General features: G+C 39.4%; 1 protein-coding gene across 3 annotated transcripts in view; it reads right to left on the bottom strand.

Annotated features, from left to right (window-relative positions):
• The window catches only part of tmem131 (transmembrane protein 131), a 35,984-nt gene extending 9,180 nt beyond the window's left edge, over positions 1-26,804 (bottom strand). For 2 of the 3 annotated variants that reach the window (XM_024278822.2, XM_024278823.2), the window contains exons 1-28: positions 26,463-26,803; positions 23,553-23,614; positions 23,362-23,402; positions 20,371-20,439; positions 18,026-18,146; positions 15,621-15,737; positions 15,415-15,537; positions 15,264-15,344; positions 15,046-15,196; positions 14,910-14,966; positions 14,757-14,818; positions 14,564-14,672; positions 13,230-13,338; positions 12,998-13,151; positions 12,752-12,922; positions 11,586-11,696; positions 10,310-10,444; positions 9,363-9,467; positions 8,110-8,196; positions 7,877-8,029; positions 7,701-7,776; positions 4,772-4,886; positions 4,559-4,697; positions 4,341-4,450; positions 4,196-4,268; positions 3,963-4,114; positions 3,732-3,874; positions 1,446-1,632 (exon numbers count right to left, since the gene is read on the bottom strand). In XM_024278822.2, the coding sequence (XP_024134590.1) occupies positions 1,446-1,632; positions 3,732-3,874; positions 3,963-4,114; positions 4,196-4,268; positions 4,341-4,450; positions 4,559-4,697; positions 4,772-4,886; positions 7,701-7,776; positions 7,877-8,029; positions 8,110-8,196; positions 9,363-9,467; positions 10,310-10,444; positions 11,586-11,696; positions 12,752-12,922; positions 12,998-13,151; positions 13,230-13,338; positions 14,564-14,672; positions 14,757-14,818; positions 14,910-14,966; positions 15,046-15,196; positions 15,264-15,344; positions 15,415-15,537; positions 15,621-15,737; positions 18,026-18,146; positions 20,371-20,439; positions 23,362-23,402; positions 23,553-23,614; positions 26,463-26,625 (3,176 nt within the window). In that variant the 5' untranslated portion in view covers positions 26,626-26,803. Of the gene's footprint in view, positions 1-1,445; positions 1,633-3,731; positions 3,875-3,962; positions 4,115-4,195; positions 4,269-4,340; positions 4,451-4,558; positions 4,698-4,771; positions 4,887-7,700; positions 7,777-7,876; positions 8,030-8,109; positions 8,197-9,362; positions 9,468-10,309; positions 10,445-11,585; positions 11,697-12,751; positions 12,923-12,997; positions 13,152-13,229; positions 13,339-14,563; positions 14,673-14,756; positions 14,819-14,909; positions 14,967-15,045; positions 15,197-15,263; positions 15,345-15,414; positions 15,538-15,620; positions 15,738-18,025; positions 18,147-20,370; positions 20,440-23,361; positions 23,403-23,552; positions 23,615-26,462 lie in introns of all 3 variants that reach the window. The other variant, XM_024278824.2, reaches the window with a different exon arrangement.
• Between the last annotated feature and the right edge of the window lie 1,100 nt (positions 26,805-27,904).

Below are 27,904 nucleotides of genomic sequence, written 5' to 3'. Positions count from 1 at the left end.
GAACTGTTTCTCCATTTTTTTTTTTTATTGCCGTTAGATTTTTCAGTTTGATCTAGAAATGAATTAGCAAGCCTCATGGCTCCACTTTCAGAAAAAAACAAACATATTTTTGTTTGTTAATCCTGACAACAATCGTCAGGATTATAAGAGAAGATCACAAGAACAATGGTCACATTATTTAAGCGGGAAAACACTTGGATTCATGATGAACATTCATGTTACGCTAAAGAGGACTGGAACATGAATGTTCCCGTTCCTGCAGAGTGGGAAAAAACAAATATGTTTAATCCTGAAAGTAGTCATTCACAACAAAACTGTGACTCATCAACCTGAAATGCTTCAGATTCAAACGTTTCCGTAGCATGGCAGCGCACCTGCAGGTTCACTCTTCCTAAAGCAAACACCTGCCAAAGGTCTGTTTGTGTGAGCTGACCTCTGTTGGTTTAAGCCAATAACCTACTTTTCAGTCGCAGTATAGACACGTCATTGTTTTTTCTACAGTTTCCCTAGGCGGGACATTTCTGTACAAACTCAGGAGGAAAATTGAGACTTCAGCAAACTCAAAAACAATCTGTGCATTCGTTAAATTGCCTTCAGTTGTTGAGTTTCCATCACACATATTCGCAAAACAATCCAAATGATAAAAATGCCAAAAAAAACCCCACAATTTTGCAGTTACACCGTTTCCATTAAATCCTAATTATGCAAATAAACAAACCAACTCGAGCGATAAGTCGTTCAAAAACAGAGACAATCTAAATTTACAGCAGACATGTGGAGTTATGGTTTTGTTTTACGCTGATTCTGTTAAACTATTAGGGTGCATTTAGACACATGCGAGAAGCCTGTATTAACAAATTAACATTCTAACAAGTAAGCAGCTGGACCCTCTTTTTAGTTTTATAACACAACAAGATACATTCAAATTTCTACCACAGCTTTGGCGCTCCTATCAAAGGAGACGTTGGCGTCTTATTCAGGTCATGGAGCAGTGAGCTCCTTACACATGGGAGCGTCTGAAGCAATTTTGGAAATCATTGTTGGTGATTTTACAGAGGAGCTGCAGATCCAACATTTCCGCACGACATGCGTAACTTTTGATGAGCGGGGACGCAGTGGGAAATCTTTTAGCACCCACTGTACAGTAGGGCAGCCAGTTCCTACCAAGAAGCACACTTAATTAAAAAAATAAATAAACCTGTTTCCATGGAAGTTTTGCAAAATATGTCCATTTCCACCTCCTCCTACTGCTAAAACTTTTTTTTTTGATAAGTGGGAGTTTTTTTTAAACTGTCATGTTTCCATCATTTTTGCAGATTCAATTTGATAGTCGAAGGAAAAGCTTTGAAACTTCTAGAAAAAAAAGGGTTTTAACCTTTAAGGCCTAGGCTGAGAAAGGATCTGAAGTTAGACTGTTTCAAAATTCAGACAGTTTGGTGACTTACAGTATAACCAAATCTTTAGAAGAGTTCGGTTCGAGTGCAAACTCCTGACAGTTGAGAACTTTGAATCCATATCCCTCACAAGTCTGCCCGTTGATTTCTGCTGATCTGATGGTGATGGGGAGCAGCCCCGTGTTTTCCACTCTGAAGGTCCTTTTCAGGGTGAAGTTTGGCTCTTTGACTTTTGATTCTGGAAAAGAGAACAGAACAAAAAAGCTATTGTAAAAAAGAGGGGTTAGGAAAGAAAGACCTAAACTTTTAATTATTTCAGTCAATTTTGCCCTAAAGACAAAAAAACTCACAAGATTTTTTTTTTGTAATGCAATAATTGTGTTTGCAACTTTGTCATAGAAACAAACCAAACACCAAGTAAAACTTCAGGTTGACTTTTCTCAGACTTATGTTATTGGACAGACATGCAAAGCTGCTGTTTGATAGTCCTACATGTCAAAAGGTCTTAAATACACAAATACTGCTCACAGGATGACTTCAGAAGACTGACTGAAGATGGAGTGTTTGTCATTACGTAAAAGGAATGAGCAAACCTCACGGAGAGTAGAAAAAACAACTGTTGCTCTAAATGAAGGAGGAATGAAGTCTGAACATGGGACTGAGTCAGAATCTACAGGAAGCACATCTTTAACATCCTGTCAAATAATTTAAAGGAGATTTTTAATGACGAAAAAGTCAAGCAAAGTTTTTTTTTAGGTGAAATTAATGGCTTATACAGTGGTCTCTAGCTTCATCAGTTAACTGTTCTTGGTCTCACTGTTACCTGGATTATATTTTGTGAAATAAACAGCAGTTTGTGTTTTGCATTCGGATTGGATTTGGATCATTGTCCATCATCAACCTCCTCCTGTACAGAATTCAGGTTCCTAGATTCACAAATACTCAATCGTAATCAGATCTTTGGTTTCATTCTCTAATACTAAATTTATTTTTCTATGAAGTTTTGATTTATGAGAGTTTGAACAGAGAAAAGTGTAAAAATGTCTGAGAGAACTCTATAAAGTGTGTAGAGACAGTTTTACAGCCATAGAATATAAATATTCCAATAAATAAAGCGGATGACTTTGCAGATTATTTTTAGAACTTACTCCAGTGATAAAGGAAGGTACACAGTCTGGGATGTGAACCAGGACTACAGTAACAGGGTGCCACCTGTCAGCAGTGTCTAGACCAGCGGTCTGCACCCTTCAACAGTAAAAGAGCCATCTGAGCTCGTTTTCTACTGATCAAAACTTAGTGAGAGCCGCAAAATCTCCTATTGATACCGCTGTGCATTCATTACTATGTATTTTTTAATAATAAATTTAAATTATGCTTCTTTGTGGTAAGAATACAAACAGAAATAAAAAGAAACTAGCATTTTCTCAACATGTGGGATAATTTTTACGTTTGACAGAAGTAGGATTTCCTTTCAAAATAAAAGACGCCTTGTGCCAGACCGGATCATCCAAGTCCTGGACAGCATGAGATAATGTGAGCTTTAAACTAATAAAAGATCAGACCTTTTACTAAATCTTTACTCGGTATTTGAAATCTGTGTATTCTGGAAGCATAGAGCAAAAAAGAGCTCTTCTAGTCAGCAGGGATGTACAACAGACAGACTTTATCTTTCAGGTGCACCTCAGTTATAAATTTATAAACTTAACTAATCTAAAAAAATAAAATGCTAATTTAGTAACCCTTACTTGATAAAAATGCAATTATTTTATTGTTCTTTATCCAGAGAGCCACAACGGAGAGCTAAAAGAGCATCAAGTGGCTCCGGAGCCACAGGTTGCAGACCTCTGGTCTAAACTCACAAATGTGCTTCTGGAGAAAACAAAACCTCCCATACAGACAATCCTGAGCCAGTGGAAAGCTGCAAAGGGTAGATAGACATCATATGTAACCTAATGGATTATGAACAGATTATCTCCTCATTTAGTTTCTGTGAGCACATTTACACGGATACTTTTGGCAGAGTAGTGCAAATTCCAAAAGCTAAACTTGAATTTAGTCAAGTCAGAGTGAAGAAACCTGAACCTCCAAGTTGATTACATTATAGAATGTTTGCTTTGATATTTTCCTGCCTTTCCTCCAAACTCCTGAGTTATGAACTCTGACATGCAGAAATGAGAGACCTTGTGACAGCTGGGCCAGATGAATGCAGATAGTGTTCTGCATGCAGGCCAGGTAAACAAAATGATAACAGGTTCTAGATTTTATCTAGGCATTGGGTCACACATCTGACCTAATTTTAATGTGCAGCACAAAAAAACAAAACAAAAAAACCCTCACTGTCTGTGCAGTCTTTCAGCAGAGCTTCGGTCATCTTGAACCTGAGCGAGCTGCCGGGACCGGGGGGCTTCCCTCCGACCTTCAGGCTCTCGGTTGTGCCTCGTCCATGAAGCACGATGGTGTCGATCACAGTCAGGTTGTTCCTAAACAGAAACATGCAAATTCATAAAAGACGGGCAGCAGCTTTGGCTTCAGTAGAGAGGCCTTTAACTGTGGGAGTGACGTTGTTACCGGACTATGAGTAGCGAGGAGACGCTGTGGTTCTTGACGGGAGTGAACCTCACACTCAGGGACTTGACTTCTCCGGGCTGCAGGAGGAGGTTGAACACAAACGGTCTGGTGGAGCCTTCCACAAACCCCGAGCTGCTCTTTACCAGAGACGACTGCCAACAGTCACACAACAACATTACTTCACAAACCCAGAGTGAAAGAAGGGTTTGAAACAGGAATTAAAGAGCACTCACCTGATTTTTGTGAACCTGGAACTCCAGGGTGCTTATATCAATGTTAATATTGGACAAATTTCCTAAAGGCAACCTGGAAAAAGATGAAGAGGGTAAGTTTCAGCAGGTACGTGAAAGAGCGCTCCTGATTTTGCAGATGTCCGACCTGTCTGCCAGCTTTCCGGAAAACACTGACGGGTTGGGCAGTAGAGCTAAAGGGAGAACTTGGACGTAGATTGGGACGTCTGCTGGGTTCTGCAGAATCACCTCCTCATCCTGCAGCAACAGAATCACTTTCTACTAACTAAAACGTCACATTTTGGACCCGTACATGCATGTCCTCAGGGTGCTGTGAGAACGACAGATCTCAGGGTCTGTACTCACGGAGGAGCTTTTTGTGTTGGTCAGGGGGAAGGTGATTTGCTGGGAGGAGTTGACCAGCGTGGGCCAGCTCAAATGTGCCGTTACTCTGGCTTGAACGTTCTTCTGGAGGTCTGTGTTGACCTCAAAGACCGCTTCAATCCTTTTGGTGACAAACAGAAAACGGTCAAACAGGTGAGAGGATCAGCTCAGTGTGACGGAGTGGAAGGCACTCACTTGTGTCCCGAGCGCTCTTTCAGCTCCTTCCAGCGCTTCAGGAGTTTCTGGTGAAGATCGACATCGGCATCCCAGATATCCTCCTGTAATGCCAGCCCATGCGGCTTTGAGTCAGCTGTGGAGGGGGGAGAAAAAAATAGCTTTCATTTTGACTTCAAAGCGAAAAGAATTATCATTCGAACCCCATGGACGTCATGAAAACCAAATATTTTCTGGAATTCTGACTAAATCTGTCATTTCACTAAAGGGTGATCGGGCTTAGTGGGAAAAAAAGGCTCAGAGTTCAATAAATTACAGATTTTTTTTTTTACATTCAGCTTCTGCATGTTCTACATTTAAACCTGACTTTAATAAAGAGAATGTAAAGGCTATACGTGAGATCTCAACCTGAACTGATACACCAAAAGAACCCCCAAAGGATTGAAACCTTTCTTACATAACCACACGTTCTTTCACAATAATCTCAACTTTCTTGATCAAAACTGCATATCTTCCAAATTCTTCCTCAACTTAAGTACAGCAGGTAATTCTAGCCTCTTTCACAAGAGTGGAGCAACATTCAGGTTTTTTTAACCAAATCTGCAGCAAGGAAACAGGAAGGTAAAAACAAATGACGGTTCCTTCTGCTGCAGCGTACAGTGTTTTATTGGTTTGTGCATCCGCCTCCCCTTTGCTCAGAAAAACAAGCCGAGTTATGTCTAATTGTTCTGCAGAGACCTGCAGCCCTGTGGCTCGCTTCGCTTCAGCCACCTTCCTTTAAGCCGGTTTTTCTTGTTTTACTCTGAACGTGCAGCTCTGGAATCTTCACATCAGCTTCCTGAGGCATGATGACAATTTTAATCCCCAGCCTGTCGCTTTGGGGAAGAAAGAATAAAATGAAGCTTGTTCAAACAAATCCCAGCCTCTTCATATCGTCCGTCTCTGCCAAGATGCACTCCAGGTGTCATTACAGCAATTTGAACAAAAGTCTGAGGCAGCTTCAAGTGAGGTATGACAACTAAAATTTATGGTTTCCCACTGCAAGCTTCCCTCTGTGAAGGAAGATGTCTGAGGGGGTGAAGGAAATACAAGCAAACACCTGAGTCACGTGAATGTGAACCAGTGAACTTTGTACTGAATAAATGTCTAGGTGTTAAACTCCTCTCTTTAACCCTTTAACCAAATATTTCTGTTCAGTTACATAAACGAGAAGAACCAGTAATAAATAACCTAAAACTACCAGTTTAGGGTTTCTTACAAGCTTCTTGAAGTTAAATTTCAGACTTTTTAAAGACCTTTTTAAGGCAAAGCATATCAAAATTAAGACCAATTTCTCAGTCTATTTCACATTTATTTCAGATTTTATGATCAAAACTAGCTTCTTATCTTGTTGTTTGTGGTCTGTGCCATTGATGCTTTAGCATGCTACTTTTTTTTCTTCTTTTCTAAAACAGGTGGTCAGCATATTGGTGCATAATGATTGGTTCTGCCGCCGTTAATCCTGATAGAAAATGTACATTTTTGACAAGAAGTGTGTAATGGAGAAGTTTCAAACAGCTCAATTTTAAAGGCTCAGATATCAAAGTTCAAGACTTTTCAGGTATTATATTCAAATTCATAAATTCAACACTTTTAAGATGTGTTAAGACCCTGCGGGAATCCTGGTTATAGTCCTTAAAAGAAAAAAATTAAGTTTAAAAACAGTCCCAATTGTAAGGATTTTTATTTTTATAAAACTTCAGAATTTCTGACAATTTCCAGCTTTTTAAGTCAAGCAATCACAATAAATCTAAATATTCACGTATATTCTCCCTACAGGTGGGCCTTAGTGCTATATATACAAGAACTATAATAGTCATGTATAAACATGTATATTTGTACATAAATACTATGAAACAAATACTTTGAAACTGCATTTGACACGCATTTTTGAACGTGCATTTATTCCTATGAGTTCACACTCGCATTAAAGTCAAGCACAATCTGTGTCAAATATGACTCATCCATGAATGTGTTCATAAACTAGACGCACAAGAACAACAGTCTTGAGTTTTTAGCCTTGTCGCTACATGAAGCATTGACTCTGTATCTCTTTTATAAAGCGTGGAAGACAGAAGCGTACAAAAACATCAGTGATCCAGTCTCCATGTCTGGGTTCATGAGATCATTCAGAGATTCTCTCAGTACGGTGAGGTTCACTATCTACTGCAGAAGCTGCATCTGAATGACGGAAGCTTTCAGGGCTTCTTCTGTCTCTCTGATCTAGTTTGATGACTTTCTCTTAGGGGTGTAACGGATCACAGATAATCTGTGGTCCTCGCGCGCATTATTAAAATTGATTCTGTCCACATCGAATGTAATTGGTATCAAATTTATGTACTGAACCCGAAGCTCCCGCCGCGTATGGGAGGAGTAATTTTATCCTTTGATCTTCTTGTTTTTTTTCCCTGTCCTGCATTAGTCTGAGGAGAAAAAATAAAACTAAGACAAAAATTTGGCAGTTTTGTCATCGTGATGGAAAAACTAAAAATAAGGAGAAGACCAATCAGATTCTCCTCCATGTTGGTTTTGGACTCCACCCACTGAACCATCAACAAGTCACATGCCCAAAGCTGAGTCCCTGATTGGTTGATGTTGATCACCTTTGCTGCCAAAGTTCAGATATTTTAATATCTCTGCTGATATTTGATGCTGCAACGTCTGAAATGCGCTGACGACACGTCGCCCCTGACGCTCAAATTACACTGTAGAACCTTTGATAATGTCTGTGCATTGACTTAACATTGAAACGCGTCACCCCTGACTCACGAATCGCGTTTAACGAAAACGTAGAGCTATCCTCTGCTTTAACAAAGGCAAATACGATGGGTGGGGTTGAAAAAAGATCTGCTCTTGAATCATTCATCATGTCACAGCAGAGAGAACACACACCCACAGAACCAAAACTTACATTTAAGCACAAAAGGCAGGCCCACATAACAGTGATCACCACACTGCAAGCTGGCGTCAAAATAAATATTTGCAACCTATGGAAACAAAAACAAAAAAATAGAGAAATGAAAATAGGGTTACCTCTACCAAGAAAAAAAGTTGCAGCATTTAAAACCTTCTAACAAGATTTTCTACCTTTGACTTGCGTCTGGGCTCCAGCTCGTCTTTGTTGCTGCGAAGCCGCTTGTAATAAAAGCGAATGTCCTCAGTGAGAGAGCGGATCTGCTGCAGCCTCACCTTCTGAGTGAAAGAGCTCTGGATGCTGAAGCTCTGATGGACAATCTTTCCCTTGAGGAGGAGGGAACAAAAGTGTGATGAGGAACAGCATTCGATCCGGGGATCTGGATGTAACAGATGACACCACTTACTGGAAACGAAGGCGGCAATACGATGTGTTTGGGAAAGCTGTTTAAAGTTCCCACTGCAATGACAGCTTTCACTGGGATGGTTAATATCTGAGGAGACGCAAGGTTGAAATGGAGATTTTACACAAACTGTAGTTTTCCTCTTAACCTTTGTGTTGTCTTGTGGGTGTGTACACTACAAGAGAACAAAGACTTTGACTTGAGAATTAGAAAGGTATTTGAATACCAGGAAAAATTTAGTCTGTAATACATAGATACACACATATATATGCAAAAATACACAGGGAAGCTGTTTATGAGAGGCTGTGCTGTACAAAATACATACTTTGCCACACAAACTCTAGGATATACAAGTACTATTACAGTCATAAAAATACAAAAACACTATCAAACTCAGACAAATACTTTCAAACCATTAAGCTATGCACACACCGGGCATTTGACATGCATTTTTGAACGCACATTTAGCCCATTGTGCTCACACTGGATGAGTAGGGAGGGGCTTCTTCTTCTTTTTCTATGGTTTACTAGCACATATCCACCACCTACAGCTGGAGGAGGCTTGGTGTGAAATGTAGCGGTGCAAATCTCGTGAATCTTGCGCCAGGCTTTTTCTTTCACACAATATATGAAAGACTTGATATCATATGATTCCAGCTGGGCTCAAACTGCAACTATTAGCTTCCTCTACATTATCAATTTTCGAATGGTTGGCACTTCTGTGAATTAAAGGAAACGGCACTATGAAATCTGAGTCCCTGATTAGTCAAAGTTCCACCTGATTTTTTTTTTCTTGAGTGGTGACGGTGAATGCAGGGGAAGCTCAAAGAAAGTGGTTGTTGTTGAGGCTGGTGTGAAAATAGCTTTACACACACAACCACATTTACAAGATTAAACTGTTGACAAAGAAATTCTGGATTGTTTACCGTTTTTTTTTCTTTAAATATAATAAATTAGGAAGTAAGTACTTCATATTTAAATAACATACAATAATAAACCTATAGTTTGTCAAAGAAAGCTGCTATTACAGTTGGTTTGTTAAAAAAAAGTGCAATAACACTGGTGATCATTTTTTGAATGAATTAAACTGAGTAGAATTCATAAGTAACAGGCAGTTTCATCATGCACACTAGAGTTTAGACTTAAAATTCACCTAAGCCGTTTTATTTTGAGGCTTTAGAGGGGTGGGGATTTTTTACCCTTAGGGAGTAGACAGATTGTTAGGATCCAATAAGGGTTAAAAACATCCGACATACCTCATAATCTGTTGTGATGTGGATGGCTCCATCATACGTTCCCTCCAGCGCCTTTGCAACTAATGTCACTCTGAATGCTGCGTAATAGCCTGACGCTAAAATCACCTGAAAAAAACAAAACAGAAGTTTTCCTTTAAAACAGAAAAAACTTTCCCCCCCCAAATGATTACTTGATTTGAGTCTTTTTTTTAATTTCAGTATTCAGCTTTTGTTTGAGAAACTTTTACTAAAATAAAGTTAAGTTAAGCCATTTTTTCTGAAGTAAAAAACAGTTTTCAACTAGTTTAAAAGGCATCAGTTTCTTGATTTGTTTACTTTAAAGATTATTTTTCTCTATACGACATACTGGAGCTATCATTAAAGTTACTTCAACTCCAACAGCAGTTACCACCAAAACCTGTTTTCCTTTTGATTTTCTGACAGCACCGTCAAAAGCAAACAGCCTGCAGCAAAGACTAACGCACGAAAACTAAAGACTCTCGTAGCTGCATATCAATAAGCAAATAGAGTTTGGTTTCTAAAGGTTTTCCCCTAATTTAAACTGTTGCTCAGAATGCGGCCCCACCCTGTCCGGGTCCGTTCTGTGTGGGGGGCCATGACATCTTCCTCTCATCTCCTCCTCAAAGCCTCTCAATTTTGGAAGATATCATGTTGATCGGCTTACATTTTGGAAAACTTATTAGTTCTATTTCATCAGAACTCTGTCCACATATCATAGCTGGAGCAGCATTATGGTATATTAGCTGTGGGCTCTTGACTATCAGAATCAGGGCGTGGTGAGGAGGAATGATGAAGGAGTAGAGGCTTTCCACAACTTAAAGACAGAGATAATGAGGCAACTTGTGGTGACACCGCCTGGAAAGCCCCGCCTCAAATTCATTCTGTTCTGTCAACAAAGCTGTTATGTGTTTGTTTAGCAACGCAGCAGTGATGTGAGGAAATCTTACAGCTCTGTGATGCGAGCCTGAAGCGTTCTGCAGCTCCTGGAGTTGACTTAGGGCCGCTGTCGCGTTTCCTTTCTCGGTCTTCAGCAGCTCCATGGTAAGACTTTCTCCTGTAACCATCCAGGACTTTATCTCCAGCTGAAAGACACAAGTTATTCAAGTCTTTTCTTTGGGGGCAAACATTACCCAAAAGGCTTATGTTGCAAGTGAAAAAAAAGCCATAAAACAAATGACAAAGAAGCACAAGTAAGAATCCGGGAATTGTATGAAAGGTCTCGACTTTATGGATCAAACCGTGTTTGGAAACAAAAAAACCTGAGCCTTTTGCTCTTTGTTCTTTATTATCTCCTGCAGTAGTCATGGACTGTAAGGTCCACAGTGTTTTCGCAATTCTTCTTTCTTATCACGCCTTTGAGCGAACATTTGACAAAATAATGATTACATCCCAGTAGGAGAAATCATAAAAAACTAAATAAAGAATGAGGCCAAAATCTCTTGAGGCACTCAAAAAAAAAAAGCTTCATAATTTATTAATGAAACCCAAAGACACGTGTCACCAATGGCTGGGTGACCATTTTGTGGCAAATTGTTTGCACATTTTGGAAAAGAAAATTTTGCTCACAAAATTTCACACACATGCCGCCAGCTCAAGTCTACAACCAGAACCAAAGAGGCCACCATCTTGAAAAAAAAAAAAAAAAAACACCTATAGTACTAGCCATAACTTTAAATTCCTCTTAGGGATTTTACTCTATCACCTTGAGCCTCATGGGAAGCTAATTTTGGAATCAGAAGTCTGGGATTTTGAATGTTGTTGGAAAAGTGGCATTCCCCTGTTGCAGTTATATTTTTTACCAAAACATTGTGAAAAGTACAAGAACCCCTGGCTGAAAGTGAACAAAATGATACGACATACAATATGATCATATTAGGAATGTGGGCGTGGTTAACTAAAAACTTCAGTTGCAAAGGAAATTCAAAATTTTACTTTTGGAAAATTTTCTAAAAATTACGCAGACCTGTTCCATCACCCCAAGGCGACCAAAAAATAAAATGGTTGCTATGGAGATAAAACCCACAGAAAAGCAGGTATTTTGAATGACATGCAGCTCTGGCCATGATGGCAGAGGCAGAAGAGGAGAGATTTGTGGGCGGGGCTATAGTTGCAGCTTCTCTGCTTGTGACGGGGAGTGTAAGGGGGCGGGGGGGGTAGCCCAGTCAGGCCATACAACGTCACTCAAAGCTTTATTTTTTTAGCATGCAAAAAGCAACGCCTCACCTCTATGGGGTTGCTGTTGACCACCACAAAAACGATGCTGCTGGTGTCTGTGGCGCTGCGGACTCCAAAGTCTAGCAAGTTCTCCTTCAGGCTGGGAGGCAGGACCAGGGGCTGTTCACGAGAGAGAACGATGAGACACTTCCTCTTCAACTGAACTCTGCAGACTTCTTCAGTGAGAAACCAGCAGCATTCTGTAGCACTACTGAAGATGATGAGTCATAGTAGAGAAGTACTGGAGCCTTTTTCCAGTATAAACAGGAAGACAAATGCATAGTTATAGAGTTTGCAGAATCATTTTAAATTGTCATTTTTACACCACAAGTCAGTTTTTTCCAGTGTTCTTTTCATGAGAAATTCAGATCTGCTCCTCTTCTGCATGAACTGTCACCATCTGTACGTGTGAGGATTATTCTTAAAAGCCTGACAGGTTTTCTTCTTGACACCATGTTAACACATACGCTGCATACGTTCTGCTTTCTCTGAAATGTGACAAGTTTACAAAATGTATCAGAGAATACATTTTGCTTCTGCCTGCTAACTAAATACCTAAACTTGATGAACAATGTCATAATGGTGTATTTACCCATCTTTATAAACCTAAGAGCCAGAGAACTGTCATTGTGCGTTGAGCAGAGGTGGGTTTAAACCATAGGATGCTCATATTTGTGAGGTTAAAATAGGATTTTAAACTCCGCTTTTATAAAAGATTACAACTTTAAAGGAGATCAAAAAAGTGGTGAAAATTCAGTCGTCAGCTGCTCAAACTGCAGCTGACTCAAGTTTGGAGCAGACTCAGTCAAGTTGTCTTTGCATTTGGGTTTTTTTGTCTCAGTTTTCTGTTTGAACTCTGCTTATCAAAGTTTGAATGACAGAGAGGAGTTGTTCAGCAAATAGTGACAGCTAGACTGAGTGGGAGAGTGTTTGTGGATGGTTGGGCAAACAGCAATCTCAGCAATAAAAGGGCTCCGAAATGTAGTGGAACTCCACCTTTGCAACAAGCAGCTTCAGTGACGGCTTTGCTGCCAACTGAGTGAGGGTCTAAACTATGTCAAACGAATTATGACGGTGAAGCAAAGCAACCTGTGTTCAGGAACATGTATTTGCTCTGATCTAAAAACAATGTGCAGCTTGGGAAAGAGAAGAAGAGTAACAAGCTGCTGCTTCACCTCCAAGAAGCCGGTATAAGCCCGGACCGGCAGATGAAACTTGGACGCATTAGTGATGAGCAGGATATTGCTGTCTATGTGGATGGAGGGCCGCACTGGCCTGAAGAGGAGGGAGAAGACATTCCGGGAGTCGTGTGCCGGGATGAGGATGGGCGTGCTGAAGTTCTGCACCTGTGACAGGAGGAGAAACCTTGAGGCCGGTTTGCTCCATGGAAAGCAGGAGGTGCCGCTTCTGACCACACTCACGCTAAACATGGTTTTGGCCTCTTCAGACAGAGACACGTTGTGTATCTGGATGGAAAAGCCGAAGGCGTTGGTGAGGAACACGGGTCTGCTCACAGGGTCTACAGGGCTGTCCCTGATGTGGAACAGAGTAGCTGTGTGGTCAAAGCCCAGATAGCTGCAAACATAAAAAAAAAAAACAATTAAAACTAACATCATTTGATTTCCTTTTACGAATTTGAATAAAATGACTCACCCGTCTAAAACTTCAGCCTGGTATGGGATTTCAAGCTTTGGGTAGCTCTTCTCTTTTGCCTTAACGGTTATTTTTCCAGAAAACTGATAGGGTGTTCTCGCTTTTGAGGCTGCAGACAAAAATACAACTTAGTCGTATGCATGATTGTTTTTCATGAAATACAATACTCTATACAAGAAGTCACTTATTTTTTTTAACAAGGCATCACCAAATCTTTTCAGAAGGACATAGTTGAGCACTAGAGATGAAGAAAGAGGATTTTCAAGGAGAACTAGTGGGGTAACTTCTTTTGGGATTACATCTGCAAAGTCATTAGACACCCCAGGATGTTTGTGCCATAATGGATAAATAGAGACCCACTGATGCAGAGTATATATATATATCTTAACTGGCCTGATCCACTTTAGCATGTATCAAGTTTAAACTGTGTAACATGAAAAATGTTCCCTTTTCTGTAATTCATGGAATGTTTTATGTTGGGAAATCCTTCAGTTCCTCTTCAGTATTCATCTTTAAAGACCCACTCTGATGAAAATGGTGTTTTGAAAATGTTCTTGTAGCATTTTTCTTATGATGATGGATGTAAATAAAGAAATTTAAGATTTTCTCTGGGAGAAAAGAGTCAGTGAGGAAGAGCCTTTGACTTCAAAGAACAATAAAGCTGCTGTTTACAGACAAAACCCGGAGTCTTCTTCCACATACTGATTAGTTGTTTTCATGTAACGTGTAGTTGTGTCTAAAACGCGGCGACACACTCGACTGTTTCACACACGCAGATACTAAAGCTGGTGATGGAATAAGGATTTATGTAAGACAAATATGATCAATATTTTTGTCCTGAAAGATAAGAGTGTTAAAATGGCCTTCTATGAGAAAAATCATGAAATGTTTCCTATATTAAATGTTTTCAAAGAACAGACTTCTACAAATTAAAAACTTTGTTTCATTGAATCTTCAGTCTATAAAAAAAATAATAATCTAGGATTATTTTTTGAAATTTTTAAGCTAAATTTCTAGTAGTAGCATTTTATTTTTAAAATAATAGATTTTCAGAAACTGGAAGCTTAAAAATATCAACTTCAGCCCCGTTTGGACGAGTCTGAAAAACTATTGTTTAATTTAAAACCGGTCCACGGTTGGGGACCGCCTTTTTTTGGCTTAAAAACAGCAAAATCCTAATTAAAAGACCACTGGGAAAGCCTTAAAAAATAGATCAAATATATGATCAGAGTGGGACTTTAACATCTAGCTTACAAAAAAGAAAACACGAATTAGTCATATCTCCTTCACAAAAAAACAAGGAAACGCAAACAGCCAAAGACAAAACCACTCACCATCGAAACTAATACTTGCAACTTTGGTGTATCTACTTTCTCCTGCTTTGAGTGTGACTGCTTTGAAGTCTACGGTGACTGCTTCATTTGATGGCGTGGTGCGGACGCTCTGAGAAGCACAGACAAAAGGAAAACAATTTATTAAAAAAAAAAAAGAAAAGGTGAACAGGTTTAACGCCTTCAGGATACTCACTGTAATTGGAACGTCTTTTGCTCCTGAATTTAAGAGGTGAAGGTTGAGTAGTTTTGGACGATCTGCACCACAGGGTCGTAGAGAAGAAGCAGAAAGATAGTTCAAGGAAATATTTTTAAGTGTAAAGATGTTGCTCGTTTTATCAGTGCACACCTTGTGATCGAAGCGTGCCAAAGTCAAGCATCTCTATGGAGGAGTAAATACCCGGGGCTGTAAAAATAAAGAACAAAACTGATCAGATTTTCCACACTCTACCTTAAAAATGTTGGCTTAACTTGGAGAAGCGTACCTGATGTGACCTCCACCTCCACAGGGAGGATAATGAACTGGTCTTCACTGGGAGCATTGGTTTTGATCCTGATGAAAGCCGTGTGGTTGTCCACATCTCTCGACGAGAAGCTGGCTCTCATGACTCCCTTTGTCTCGAACGGAGGGATTTCCTGAGGATTCATGGAGCTTCCTTAACTTGCACTTTTTGAGGTGAAACTGTCTCTAAAAGTAGCTTACCCATAACTTTCCAGCACCTCCTTGTTGGCCCGTGGGAAGCTCCAGGTGCAGATCTCCACCGCTGGAGTACATTTCAACAACCTGGAGGGAAAGACCCCAAAAACATGAACAAAAACTAATGTTTCAGACTCCTGCGCATTAATACACGTACCTGCAGTGGTTCGCTGTATGGGTTGTGGATGTTTATTAGAGGTGAAAAACTGCTGTTCACTGGAACCCGGGCCCCGATGAAGGGCCGCAGTCTGTAGGGGTTTGGGACGCCGACCCCAAAAACCTTCACATTAAAAGCAGTGCGTTAGTCTCACATACATGACACCAGAAAGAGCACTTCTTAAAAAGCACTTCTGAATCTTTTACCTGGTATGTAAACACTCCATGATTTGATGTATTAATAAATAAAGTGTTTTCTACGTTCCCAACAGCACGAGCAAGAAATACTACATCAAACGATGTGTTTCCTCCTGGGGGGATTATCTAGAGGAGAAAAGAACATTATTAATGTTTTTATATTAGAGCAGATGATGATCATCATCCCCCTGACCTTTAAACTGTGCTGCTTCAACAACTTTACAGCTCCTTGTCAACTTTTTAGTTTTCATAACTTTTGGGAGTCAGTTTTTTTCCCCCTTAAAATGTGGATTCGCAGCAACACGATAAAGTTACCAAAGCAGCTTTCAGAGCACGGCTCTAGAGTGCAAATGCGACTGGATTTTTCAATGGTGCACCTAAAAAAATTCTTGGTCATACCAGTGCACCCAGGTGTAGAAAAGAAAAAAAACAACAACCTCCATGACTCAGAAACCCTCATTCTTGCTTGTGTGTGCAGATGTAACTACATCAAATACGAGTTATTATTTTTTATATTTCATTGGAATGCACATCTGGCTCATTCAGTTTGAGTCCGTGTGCATACGCCCCCAATGCTGCTATTTGTCTGCAGGTGGATGCATCAGAAAGGGGCGGAGCTGCATGTTTTTATCTGAATAAATACTCAGAAATTCAGTTTTAATATTAAATTATTTTACACATGTCCTCTACCATGTGAAAAATGCTACAAGAACATGTTAAAAACACAAAAAAACACAAATTTCATTGAAGTGGGTCTTTAAGAACCAAATTATTAATGTAATTTATCAGTGTTGTAGAGTTGTGCTTCAAATAAAAACATTTATGTTTACCAGTTTGTAGATGAATCATTTTCAAGTTTTAATGCCAATAGTGACAGGAATTAAAAAGGAAAGTGACCATGCAAAACTGCTGAGTCAAATACAATGTGGTCGAGAAGGTGCTGAACTTTTGTGCTGGTGCACCCAAAAAAAAAGTTAGGTGCACCGGTACAACCAGTGCAGACTGTTAGTCTAGAGGCCTGCAGAGGAAGGAACACTTCCCTCATGCTAACATACACAGAGAAGCTTCGAAAGGTTTCAGAAATGAGGCGATGAATTTGATTCTTCACACACATACATCCCTTCCTTTTTGGGGGATGTACATTCGACCAAAAGGAAACGAAAAAAAAAAGTCTGGTTTTGCATCTACGAAGTTACACAGAAAGTTGATTTAATACATCTGAAAAGTGTCTAACTTTAGATCTGATTATCTTAAATTGTTTTGTTTTTATCTTTGTTGACAAAAGTTTTAAATGATAGAAAAAGTTCAAAAGTAGTAAAAAAAAAAAAAGATTAAAACTTTAAAGGAGAAGTGTAGCAAAAATGAAGGTTGTTATTTTACCATTTTGAAAAATGATTTGTGTGTGACATTAAGGCAGCAAACTTCCCTGCAAATCTACATGCAGCATCTGACATTTTATGTAAAATTGTGTTTTTTCAATATAATAAAAAGTTAGCAATGCTTGTAAGAGCTTTCACACTCAGCATATTTCTGCAGCAAAGGGCTTATGGGTAAATCAGCAGATCTACATAAGATCAAACCACACAGCACAAACATCTGAAAGTATCAGGTCTGGCCTAAAAAAACTGCATCAGAGCTTTATCTTATCCTCAAATTTAAAAGTTGCATCAACGGGTTGCTACGCCTGTTGGCAAAGACAGTTGTACAACAGCGCTATATGCATTTTGCCCTGGTCAAAAACCTCGCCGTCTATACGCCTCTATGTCACCGTAACACAGATTTCCAGACATTAATGATGCAATTAAAAGCACCAAATGACAAGCTAGAACACAACCTAAAATTGTTTTACTGATTAACCTTCGACTCTGCTCATTTGTGTGCAAAAAGTGTGAAACCCTCCACATTTATCAGCAATCTAACAGATTAAATAAACTGCAGCAGAAAATCTGCTGAAATCTCCACCATGCAGCACTTCTAGCAGACCAGATCTCAGCATCTCCTGCTGAGTCAAGTGTTTGCAGAGCTGCAGCCTCTCAGGACAACCTGTCTGGAGTGTTCCTCATCTCCGAGCCCACATCTGCCTGAAGAAAAGGCGTCACAATCACAGAACGTCCCGTTTGCCATTAGCAGCACCACTATTTGTTTCTCCAACAGGACAGTGAGCAGAATCACCTTCAGCCTTTGGAATTACTCACACAAACACGGCGTCTTCACACAACCACACAAACGTGGATTTTTTTATCAGCTGTTTCCATTTAGATAATCAGCCAAGTTTGTCCCGAGCTCATGATAAAAGATAGCAGCACATGTGATTCTTCTTATTTGAACAAACAAACCTTTTACTTATCTTTGCAAACCATTTAAAATGCAAAGTCAATAAAACAAATGATAGAAGAGAAAAAAGTACCACTTACCCTATTCTGGAAAAAGGAGGCGTGAAAATGTGCTGTTGTTGCTGATATTGATATCAAACTAATTTCTTCTGAGCTAGGATTATGTAAATAAACTTTCTCCATTTTTGGCATTCCAACAGGCCTGTGGAGAAGAAAAAAAGACAGCTTTGTAACATGATGTACAGATCCAACACAGGACAAGGGAATGTGAAAAACAAACAAGAGAACGCTGGAAGACGAATGACGTGAAAAGTCGTTCAAGGAATTGGGTAAAAAATTAACAAAAAAAACAGAAGCTGGAGTCAACAAAAGCCATAAAAGGTCACTTCACTGAGGCTCTGACTTCCAGCAGACCTATCGTCTCTATATTAGTCATCCAGCATTCGAAACCTTCAATAAAATCTTTGATTTGCTGCCTCTTGAGCAGCATGCGGTCAGTATGAAAATGTGATGGTTTGAAACACCAAGGTAATAGAGATGTGAAATGTGGTGTCCTTTATGATTGTCCCTTTGGCATAAATCATGCAAATCAGCCTTAATCTTCTATATAAAGATTAAACTGTGACCATTTCAATCCCATCACAGCTTGTTGCACGCCAGAAGCTAATGACATTTTATTTTACCTTAAATTACAAGGTGTTGTTTTGGATTTGAATTTAAGCAGTTTTTAGTTTAAAGACCCACAACAATCATCTTTTGATGATTAAGGTGAGATTTTTTTTTTTTAAACATCATTTTACAGGGAAAATTCACCTCTTAGTGATTGTTTTTATCCAGATGATGAAGCAACAGTTTGTTTAAAAAAAAAATAAGTCCGAAGTCTAAATAGTTCAATTCCTCCGCTGTGTTTCATTTCTTCCTTCTAAGATTCTCTTCTCTATTTCTTTTTTGATTTATTCCAGTCTTTAAAATGATCAAATTCACCCAAATGGGTTAAAGGAAACTATAAAATCTCCCTAATGTCTTTTCTACTGTCTTGCTGTTGTGATAAACTGTGGAATGTCACAAACTTAAATAAGATTCCCTAAAAATGACACTTTTAACAGCAATTATTAAAAAAAAATAAAAATAAAAAAGCGATTAAAATCAATCAATGAATTACAGGTCACGATTAATTAATCTCATAAAAAGGACTGAAGTTGAAGGCTATAATGACTAGCTTTTTGGACTATTTTGGCATTTATTAATGTTTTTTTAGGCAATTTGGGAGTTTAGCTAATATTTCAGCTACATGCTAGCTATTTTGGCTAATTTAGGCTTTTTTTGTTTTTAAGGCTATTTTGGTGTATAGCTAATATTTCAGCTATATGCTAGCTATTTTAGCTAATTTAGGCTTTTTCAGATTTTTAGGCTAATTTGTAGTTTAGGTAACATTTCAAATGCATGCTAGCTTTTTTGGCTAACTTAGGCTTTTTCAGTTTTTAGGCTAACAAGCATTTAGCTAATATTTTAGCTGGCTATCAGCTTAAGCCTTTCAGCCATTATCTTCAGCAATTTCAGCTATCAACTTCAGCGTTTTTAGCTATCAATTTCAGCATCTTTAACTATCAACACCAAGGGTTAAATTCATCTTACATCATTCACACTCGCATTATTACAGGTAATGCTATATATCTAGTTTTTAGTTAATTTAAAGCTAGAATGTGTGCTTTACATCCATTTTCCATGACTCGCTTAGTCGACTTGTCGGAAAAATTAATCAAGTGTTTGCAGACTTTTAAAATAATTGTTTGTGGCACAACTAATAAGTAATGAATAAAAGTCAATAAAACTTAAATTATAGTCCAACAGGCTTCAAGATACTTCAAGCTGTCATAAGTTTGTCTAAGCATGCGTGTAAGCATTTAAGGCAACCGTTTTTATGCTGTCTTTTGCAATAGATGACCATATCACAATGATGATAAATTTGCGATTTATTGTGAAGGGCCCAATTTGAATGTAGAAAAACTCAGAAATGCAATCTGGAGCTTCATTGTCTTAATATATCTTCTCTATTATCAGAAAAATGCTACAAGTGCTCGTTAACACTGACGCTTCAAGACAAAATCTTTAACATGCTGTTACTTTTCAGCTGTTGACACGATCAACGTCATACCAGTAGATTTTGAAGGAGAAAAGCAGCTCGTCGAGCCGCTTTTCTCCTTCAAAATCTACTGGAATGACGTTGATCGTGTTGTGGGTTGAAAAGTTACAATAAATCAAACACTGGAGTTCCGCTGTTAAAGGGTTAAAAACACAATTTTCATGGGAGTGGAATTCATAACTGATAATCTAATTACACCAAGCAGACCCCACATTTAATTAGATTTTTCAATCAATAAATAGAAATAACTAAAAAAAGAAAAAATAAAAAAAAAAGAACTCACCTTTCATAAAAATCCAACATTGGAGGTTCAAATCGTATAGGTCTGCAGTTCCCGCGGTGGGGGGACGTGCTGGAAAACACAGGGAGGTGTGAGAGCAGCAGGAGCAGGCCAGAAATGAAACCTTCCATATTGAAGTCCATATAAAATATCAGCTCTAAAGTAAATCCTCCGACTCTAAACTCCTGCTAATGTCCTTTGTTTCCCCCACAAAAGCAAGTCGAGGCAGTGACGGGCCGGCGCCCACATGGACGACACTTTTTCCATCCGTAAAGCAAGAAAAAGCCACTGGAATAGGAGCAGAACCTCTCCCGGTGGCTCTTTAGGCTGATGTGTTCCTCTAATGCGGGCATCAACTTCTGAGCATGAGTTGCAACCTGCCCGATTGTGTGACTCACCGAACCTGTTTAACAACAGGTGCACCGTAACAATAGACAAGGCCGGCCCTAAGCAGTAGCAACTCCTCTTTGGCAGATGTAGTGTACAACAGAAGTGTGTAATGGGAGCCTGTATGTAAAACTCATGCAAAAAAAGAGCTGCATCAGGAATGGAGACGTGGCACTCCGAGGAGTTCTGAGTCATTTAGCTGCAGGAGAACGGCACATCCTCATTGTACCGTGTAGATCGTTTTCCTCCAAGAGCTGTTGCAATTTTTCTTTATAGACACGCCAAATGTAAGCCGCTCCAGCAGTTCACTCACAGGAGACTAACTTGACCCATTTACTACTGACCTTCTGTGTACAGCAACACACAATAGCCGCAGCATAAAGCTCCTATCTGGACGGAGAAGGGACTCCATCCCTTGGGATGCACAGTGATCCGACTCACCCATTAACAAACCTACCGGCACAATTCTTGTGGGATAAGAGATTCAAATGGATCTTGGCTGTGAAATCTGCACTTCATTCACTCAGCACTTCAGAACTAATGTGTTGAATGTCAGCGTGTAATTGGAGTAAGCCCAAAGAGATCACGGGGAAGTAAGTCTGTGCCTCGCCTCGCGCCCCCCTCCTGGCATAATAGGTTTCAATTTTAAAAACATGGAAAAGTTTTTACTTTAAAAAAAAAAAAGGATAAAAAATAAAATTATACACTTCTGACATGGATGTTGAGTTAAATTAAAGACATTTTAAGTAATATTTTGAGTGTGTAGAAAAAAAGAAAGCTGATCTGCAGCTTCGTCAACAGCTTCAATGGCAATTTAAATTATAAAACCACTTAAAAATCCACTTCCTATCAGCTTTACAAACATATATACAGTTTTTTTTCATGGATTTTATGAATTTATAAAAGGAATACATTTGGTTTTTGTTTTATATCTATTTAAGTGTTTTTTAATCTTGTTTTACTGATGTTTGTACAAAGACATTAGCTTTAGTTTTCTGATGAGATGGCTAAACACCACTGCTAAAAGAATTGCTCCACACATCTGTTTTTTTGTATTTATAACAGTTCTGCTACAAACGATTATTTTAATAGTCAACTACTCACAGAATTTTTGATCTAATTAGTCGACTAATATAGTCGTGCGCAAACTGGATTTAAAGCACAAATCTTAACCATCATTAGCTTTAGACCAACTAAAAACTAGATATATAGCATTACCTGCGATAATGCTAGTGTGAATGCTGTAATCTCAATTTGGACGCTTAAGGTGATAGTGTTGACAGCTGAAGATGCTGAAATTGATAGCTGAAAATGCTAAAGTTAATAGATGAAATCTCTGAGGCTAATAGCTGAAACGCTGAAGCTGATACCCTTCTAAAATATTATTTAAATGCCAAATTAGCCTAAAAAAACTGAAAAAAAGCCTGGGTTAGTCAAAACAGCTAGCATGCAGTTGAAACATTAGCTAAACTCTAAAAAAGCCTAAAAAGCAAAAAAGCCTAAATTAGCTAAAATAGTTAGAATGCAGCTGAAACATTAGGTAAACTCCGAAATAGCATAAAAAAACCTTAATAAATGCCAAAATATCCAAAAAGGTAGCATAATGCAATCATAACTTTCATTTTTATTACACTGACTCCATATAATATAAAATAACAACTAATCGATTATTAAATTAGTCGTCAACTAGTTGTCGATTAGTCGAATAATCAAGGCAGCCCTACTTGATGAGAAAAAATGTTTCTCCAATTTACTATATACTTATTTTTAGCCCGAATAAGGAGATGATTTTAAAAAATGTTCAAAAGACAGAAACAACCCACTTTACCCCCCCCAAAAAATGCATCATGTTGGTATAAAAAATATCTTAATGGTTATAAAAGTCATGGGATCCCCTTTAGAAAACACAATCAACTATGCTCATTGAGGTAAATGCGCAACAGCCCCACATAGATGCCGTCAGAGGTGTGGCCATGCCACGACCCCGAAAGATAACCTTTATAACAGTTGGTACACGCTGAATAAACAAGGCAGCTTGACTGCCTGCTGCACCCTGACAGATCACGTGTGAAAGATACCGACAGAGAAGCTGTGAAGTCCAAAGAAAAACTGTCAAGTTCTCCAGAGTTTTACTCACTTCATGACGGAGGCAAAGAGCCGTCGCCGTTCAGGACCAACACTGAACAGAAAAGTAAATCTATTTGCTGCCCAGGCAGCAAGTCACAGTCGTTCAAACAAGATACTAGAAATACAATCCAACTTTCTCCAAGTATTTTGCTGTCGGCCATGTTTGTTTACATAGTAACGGCTGTTGGCTAATCCTCCATGGATGCCCTCAGCGTGGACACATGCTGTCAAACTGACATCTGAGGCTAGTAAGCAGCTTCAATGGCATCTTTGTTCCTTTTGCTTTGTATTTGCATTCTAGGAACAGATTGCAGAATCAAACATTGCAGATAAAGAGGGAAAGCACCCTGAAACAAACACCACATAACTAACATTTCAATTCAAAATGGCTTTACTAATCCCCAAAAGCTTCAACTTCATCCTACAGATCTTAAACTGAAGCCAGATCTTCAAATATTTACTCTTAAAATCTTTCCGTACCTTTGTTGATGATATAAACTAAAATCGATGTCAGACTCTGCCTACAAAACAAACAGAAACATGAGAAAAGTTAGTGATAAATGTTACTTTAGGTGTTGTTTATTAAACAGATTTTCTTAAATGGGAACAGTCTGTACTTTGTCCAGATAAAACAATTATTTTAAATGCAAACAAGAAAAAAAGGCAATTACCTGCAGAAGGTTTCCCTCACCAAAATGTAAAACCTCCAGAATTGTGTCTGACTGAATGAAAGCTGTGAAAAGACAACAGGAAGTCACACATATTTTGTTTGTATTTCTGCAAATGTTGAAGAATTACAGAACAAAGAAGTTTAAAAATATTAATCAAAAATCATATTAACATGCTGACATGTGCCTGCTCGTGATTGGCCCACCAAGGGTGATATATAGGGACAGATTTGCAAAGCAAAGCAGCTGTCAGAATAGCAGAATAAGCAGAGATGGATTTGAAATGTCATACTGTCAAGCATTCAAATACACAACAGCAGCCAAACCAGCAAAAAATTCCCATGTCTGCTTTTAAGTATTAAGGTACAGAAAATAATGCATTTCTGTCAAAGTAATCCGTTTGTAATCAGCACACCGTCCTACAAAACAGTAACATCCCTTATAAAGATAACTCCCGCCTTGAACTTTTATCTGTGTGTGCAGAGCTGCCTGACAAGACGAGGGGAAGTTCAGGCTGAAGATCTGCGGTGACCACCTCTGGCTGCACCCACACCAGCCATTTTATCTGCCACTTCGACAAAAAAAGGCCTATTTAAGGGGGCCGGAAGGAGCTGAGGTGTGAAATGCTGACGAATGCTTCTTGATCACACAAGTAGCAACAGGATTATGATGACCTATCTTTAACTATCAATCCTTAAAGACCCCATCCGATGAAAATTGTATTTTTGGTGATTTTTTAACTGTTCTTGTAGCATTTTTCTGATTATTGAGGACATAAATCAGAGAAAATTAAACTTAACATAGCACTTCTGAGAATTTCTTTATTCAAATCATTGTAAATCTGGAGCAGGCGAAAAAAATGTTTGAAAAAGACTGAATTTGTGATGTAGAAAATACACTCAGCTTCCTACTCAGAGCTTTCAGCAATGAGGAGGGGAAGAGGGGGCGGGGTGGCTCCGCACAAGCAGTCCTGCTTCACAACTCATAGGTAAATTTCCCCTCTGCAGAAACTATGTCCTAGAAAACGAAAGTTTTTTTTTCAATTTGACCACAAACAACATAATCATAATTAAAAGGCCATTGGGAACGCTTTGAAGACAGATCAAAGGATAATCGGAGTGGGACTTCAAGAGACTGAACCCCAAAGTGACGAAAGCCTGAAACTAAAACGTTGCATTTTCATGTGACAGCAGCAAACTCTCACATCTTGTGATTTGAAATCAAGTTTAGCCATTGTGCTCCCAGCACAGTCTTCTGCAGGAGTGCGAGAAAACAAAACTCTTGCGTTTCAAGAGGCCTTTAAAGCACTTTTTTCATGCTTTAATTCCTGTTTCATCACATTTCACACATGCATGAGTCAAATTGTAAACCCGCTGCCACAAATGATCGAGTGATAAGAGGATGTGGACAGAAGATGCACAACAAGGCTTCTGACAGGCAGGAAACATTTAAAAGTTGTACTAGACAAATGTATGTTTATTTATTTTTTTAAGATCTTTGCTTTTTTATTTTTTACTTTTAGTCTGGTTAAAGCCCTACACTGATCATCTTTTGATCTATTTAAGTTTCTCCAGCTGTCTTTTAAATGATGATTTTTCAGTTTTTAGACAAAAAAACTAGAACATAGTTTCTGCAAAGAAGCAGGAGCTTATTAGAAATTCATCTGAGTTGTGGACGGGATTGTTTGTTCCCCCATTTCCCCAATATCAATTTGTTTACACTCTCTCCACCTATCTTACAGCCTCAACCTAACATCAGTGGTGCAACAAAAATGGCGAGCAATATTAGAGCTTTCCAGCAGTTATCACAGTTCCCAGCTCAGGCGAGGAAAACGAAGAGGTGAATTGATCTATTTTTGTGCAAGTGGATTCATCAGAATGGAGCAGAGCTGGGAGCTTGTGGCCCACCATTGTAAGTTCTACAACACACCTACAAGCTTTTTCCAATTGCATTTTTTATCTGCTCCTGATTCACAATGATGTAAATAAATACTCAGAAAACAATACTAAGTTTAATTTTCTTTATATATGGCCTCCGTGAATAGAAAAATGTCACAATTTTCTTCAGAGTGGGTCTTTAAAGCCAAAACATATCAAGTGCAAGTTTCTGAAGTGAACAGGAAACACGGTTCTGTTTGAAAGGCACACATCACAGGCATGTGGGAGTCTAAGCGGTCAGTTTGCACAGACGGCTTTGAAACACACCCCACTTAGTTCTCTATTTTGTGCTGCCTCGGTGCAGTTCCCACACCTAGACTTTGGAGCCAATTCCTGGAGCTTTGTAAACAAATTAAAAGGTGGGTTTCAGCTGATGCGGGTGGCGGCTGACAGCTGTGCGCATGATCAGCAGATCTGACAGCTTCGGCCCGCTTGGTAATAACACCCGGGTGTCATTTGGCCCAGCGGAGGGGGTGAGCTGAAAGCCGTAAAAGGGTCAGAATCACCACATTCACAAGTTACACTCCCCAACTTATTTCCGTCACTCAAACGCTATGAGGAAGTCGGTTTGGCTGCCCGCAATTAGCAAAGCAGTCTGCTTTGATACTTCTTCATTTTGGCGCAATGAGGAGAATTCATTCGTAAGTTGAGGTGAAAAAATAAAATAAAATGTAAAATGTTGCTGTGAGTTAGCCTAACTGACCATATAAGGAGGGATGACAACATGACAACAAGCGAAGCTAACGTTTTCAGGCCACACAGCTAGCCGCTCCGCGCGGCTCTTTCATTCTAATTTAAGCTAACATACGTGTCACAAACTTATTCCATCTTAAAGTGAAACCTCGTCGGCTGCTTTTTTGAGCTCCGTTTGGGAGTAGCAGTGATAAAGAGAGCCGCAGAGGAAGAGGCTAACCTCAGCCCTCTCAAATACCTGCGGAAGTTAGCTTTCAGCTAGCATAGCCGCTAAGTTACAAACCTTGATGATTGGCTTGCGTCGCGTGAATAAAAGCAATAAATAACAATCTTAATAATCCGATACACGATGTTCTTGTCCTGAAGCGGCGGCAGCAGCAGCTCCGGGCTCCCTCTCGGTTCGCCATGCCGTGGATCTCGCTGTTACGATAACAGTGCGCGGACATGCCCGTTTAAACCTCTGCTGGCTCTGTCAATCATAGCCGGGAGGAGAAAACTACAACTCTGCTCGGCGGCGGAACAGCTACACCGCCTGACGGAGCGCAGCCTGCTCTTCTTCTTCTTCAGAAACTGCTGCGGCTCCTCTTCCTCTTCTGCGCGACGCCGCGTCACTGCTCGTGAACGGGCGGCCACGCGCACGTCAAGCACTGCACACAATAAGTTAGGATGATTTTTATTTACACGTTTTCCTATTCGGGCTAAATTATAATGAAATACAGACATTTTCCCGTGGACAATAATACTAATAATAAATGAGAAGAAACATCAGTTTTATTAGTTTGGTATTTATCTTCCCCCAAATTAATATAATAATAAAATTACCCCCAAATCAATACTGGGTATTTCCACCTATTGCTAGCCTATAGCCAGGTTACAGTCTCTGCTTCAGCTACCAGATGTGCTCAATGGGGTTCAGGTCAGAGGTCATTACAGGCCAGACCATATGAGGCACTCCCACTTGCTAAAGTCCAGCTGTGGTCATTCTGGAGCATTATAGTCACTAAACAGAAAGTTTGGTGGTGTACTGGTGGATCATCTACAAGAGCCAAACTGGTTTTGCTCTGATTGTTACACTTCCTCCACCTAGGCGACCTTTGGGGACCACGTTGACCTGTATCACTCACCTCGTCTTCTCCAGCAATACTAATGACCATCATTTCTGTGCAAGGTGGCCTAACACTGAACAGTGAACAGGGCGGTTAAACCAATGCTGCATTGTCCATGTCACTCCAAACGTTCACAGCGATGGTGTCAGTAGAGTCATCTAAAACGGTCCGCTGGCATTCAAGTCAGCGCGGTGGTGGAGTTGGTTGTGAATGGTTTGTCCTCCAGCTGTGTGGCTTTTACAAAACCATGTCTGAGTCATAAAGTAGTTCTTTGTCTTAAGTTCACCTGCAACATCCGGCTGCCTACTACCAACCTGGAGGTGTGTTATGGCCAGGTGACACTGCTTGTCCTTTGAGCGTGACGTGGTGTGTTCATGGCTGATGAACTTGGAATGACTTACTGTCAAATTCGTCTTTTTATCCACACAGAATGTTGAAATGAATGCCTCATTGAACAGATTTTTCTTTTAAAGTGTTTTGGTTTTGGCCCCAAATAAGTCAGACTTACTGTACATAATGAGACCATTATGTGGAAAACTCTAAATGATTTGTGTCTATCACTCTAATACAATTGCCTCTCTATCCCGAAAATCTGTGAAACAAACACTGCGTAGGCAAC

This window comes from Oryzias melastigma, linkage group LG9, assembly GCF_002922805.2.
Source record: "Oryzias melastigma strain HK-1 linkage group LG9, ASM292280v2, whole genome shotgun sequence".
In the NCBI taxonomy this organism is placed as follows: Eukaryota; Metazoa; Chordata; class Actinopteri; order Beloniformes; family Adrianichthyidae; genus Oryzias; species Oryzias melastigma.
This window is presented reverse-complemented; position numbering and strand designations above follow the sequence as displayed.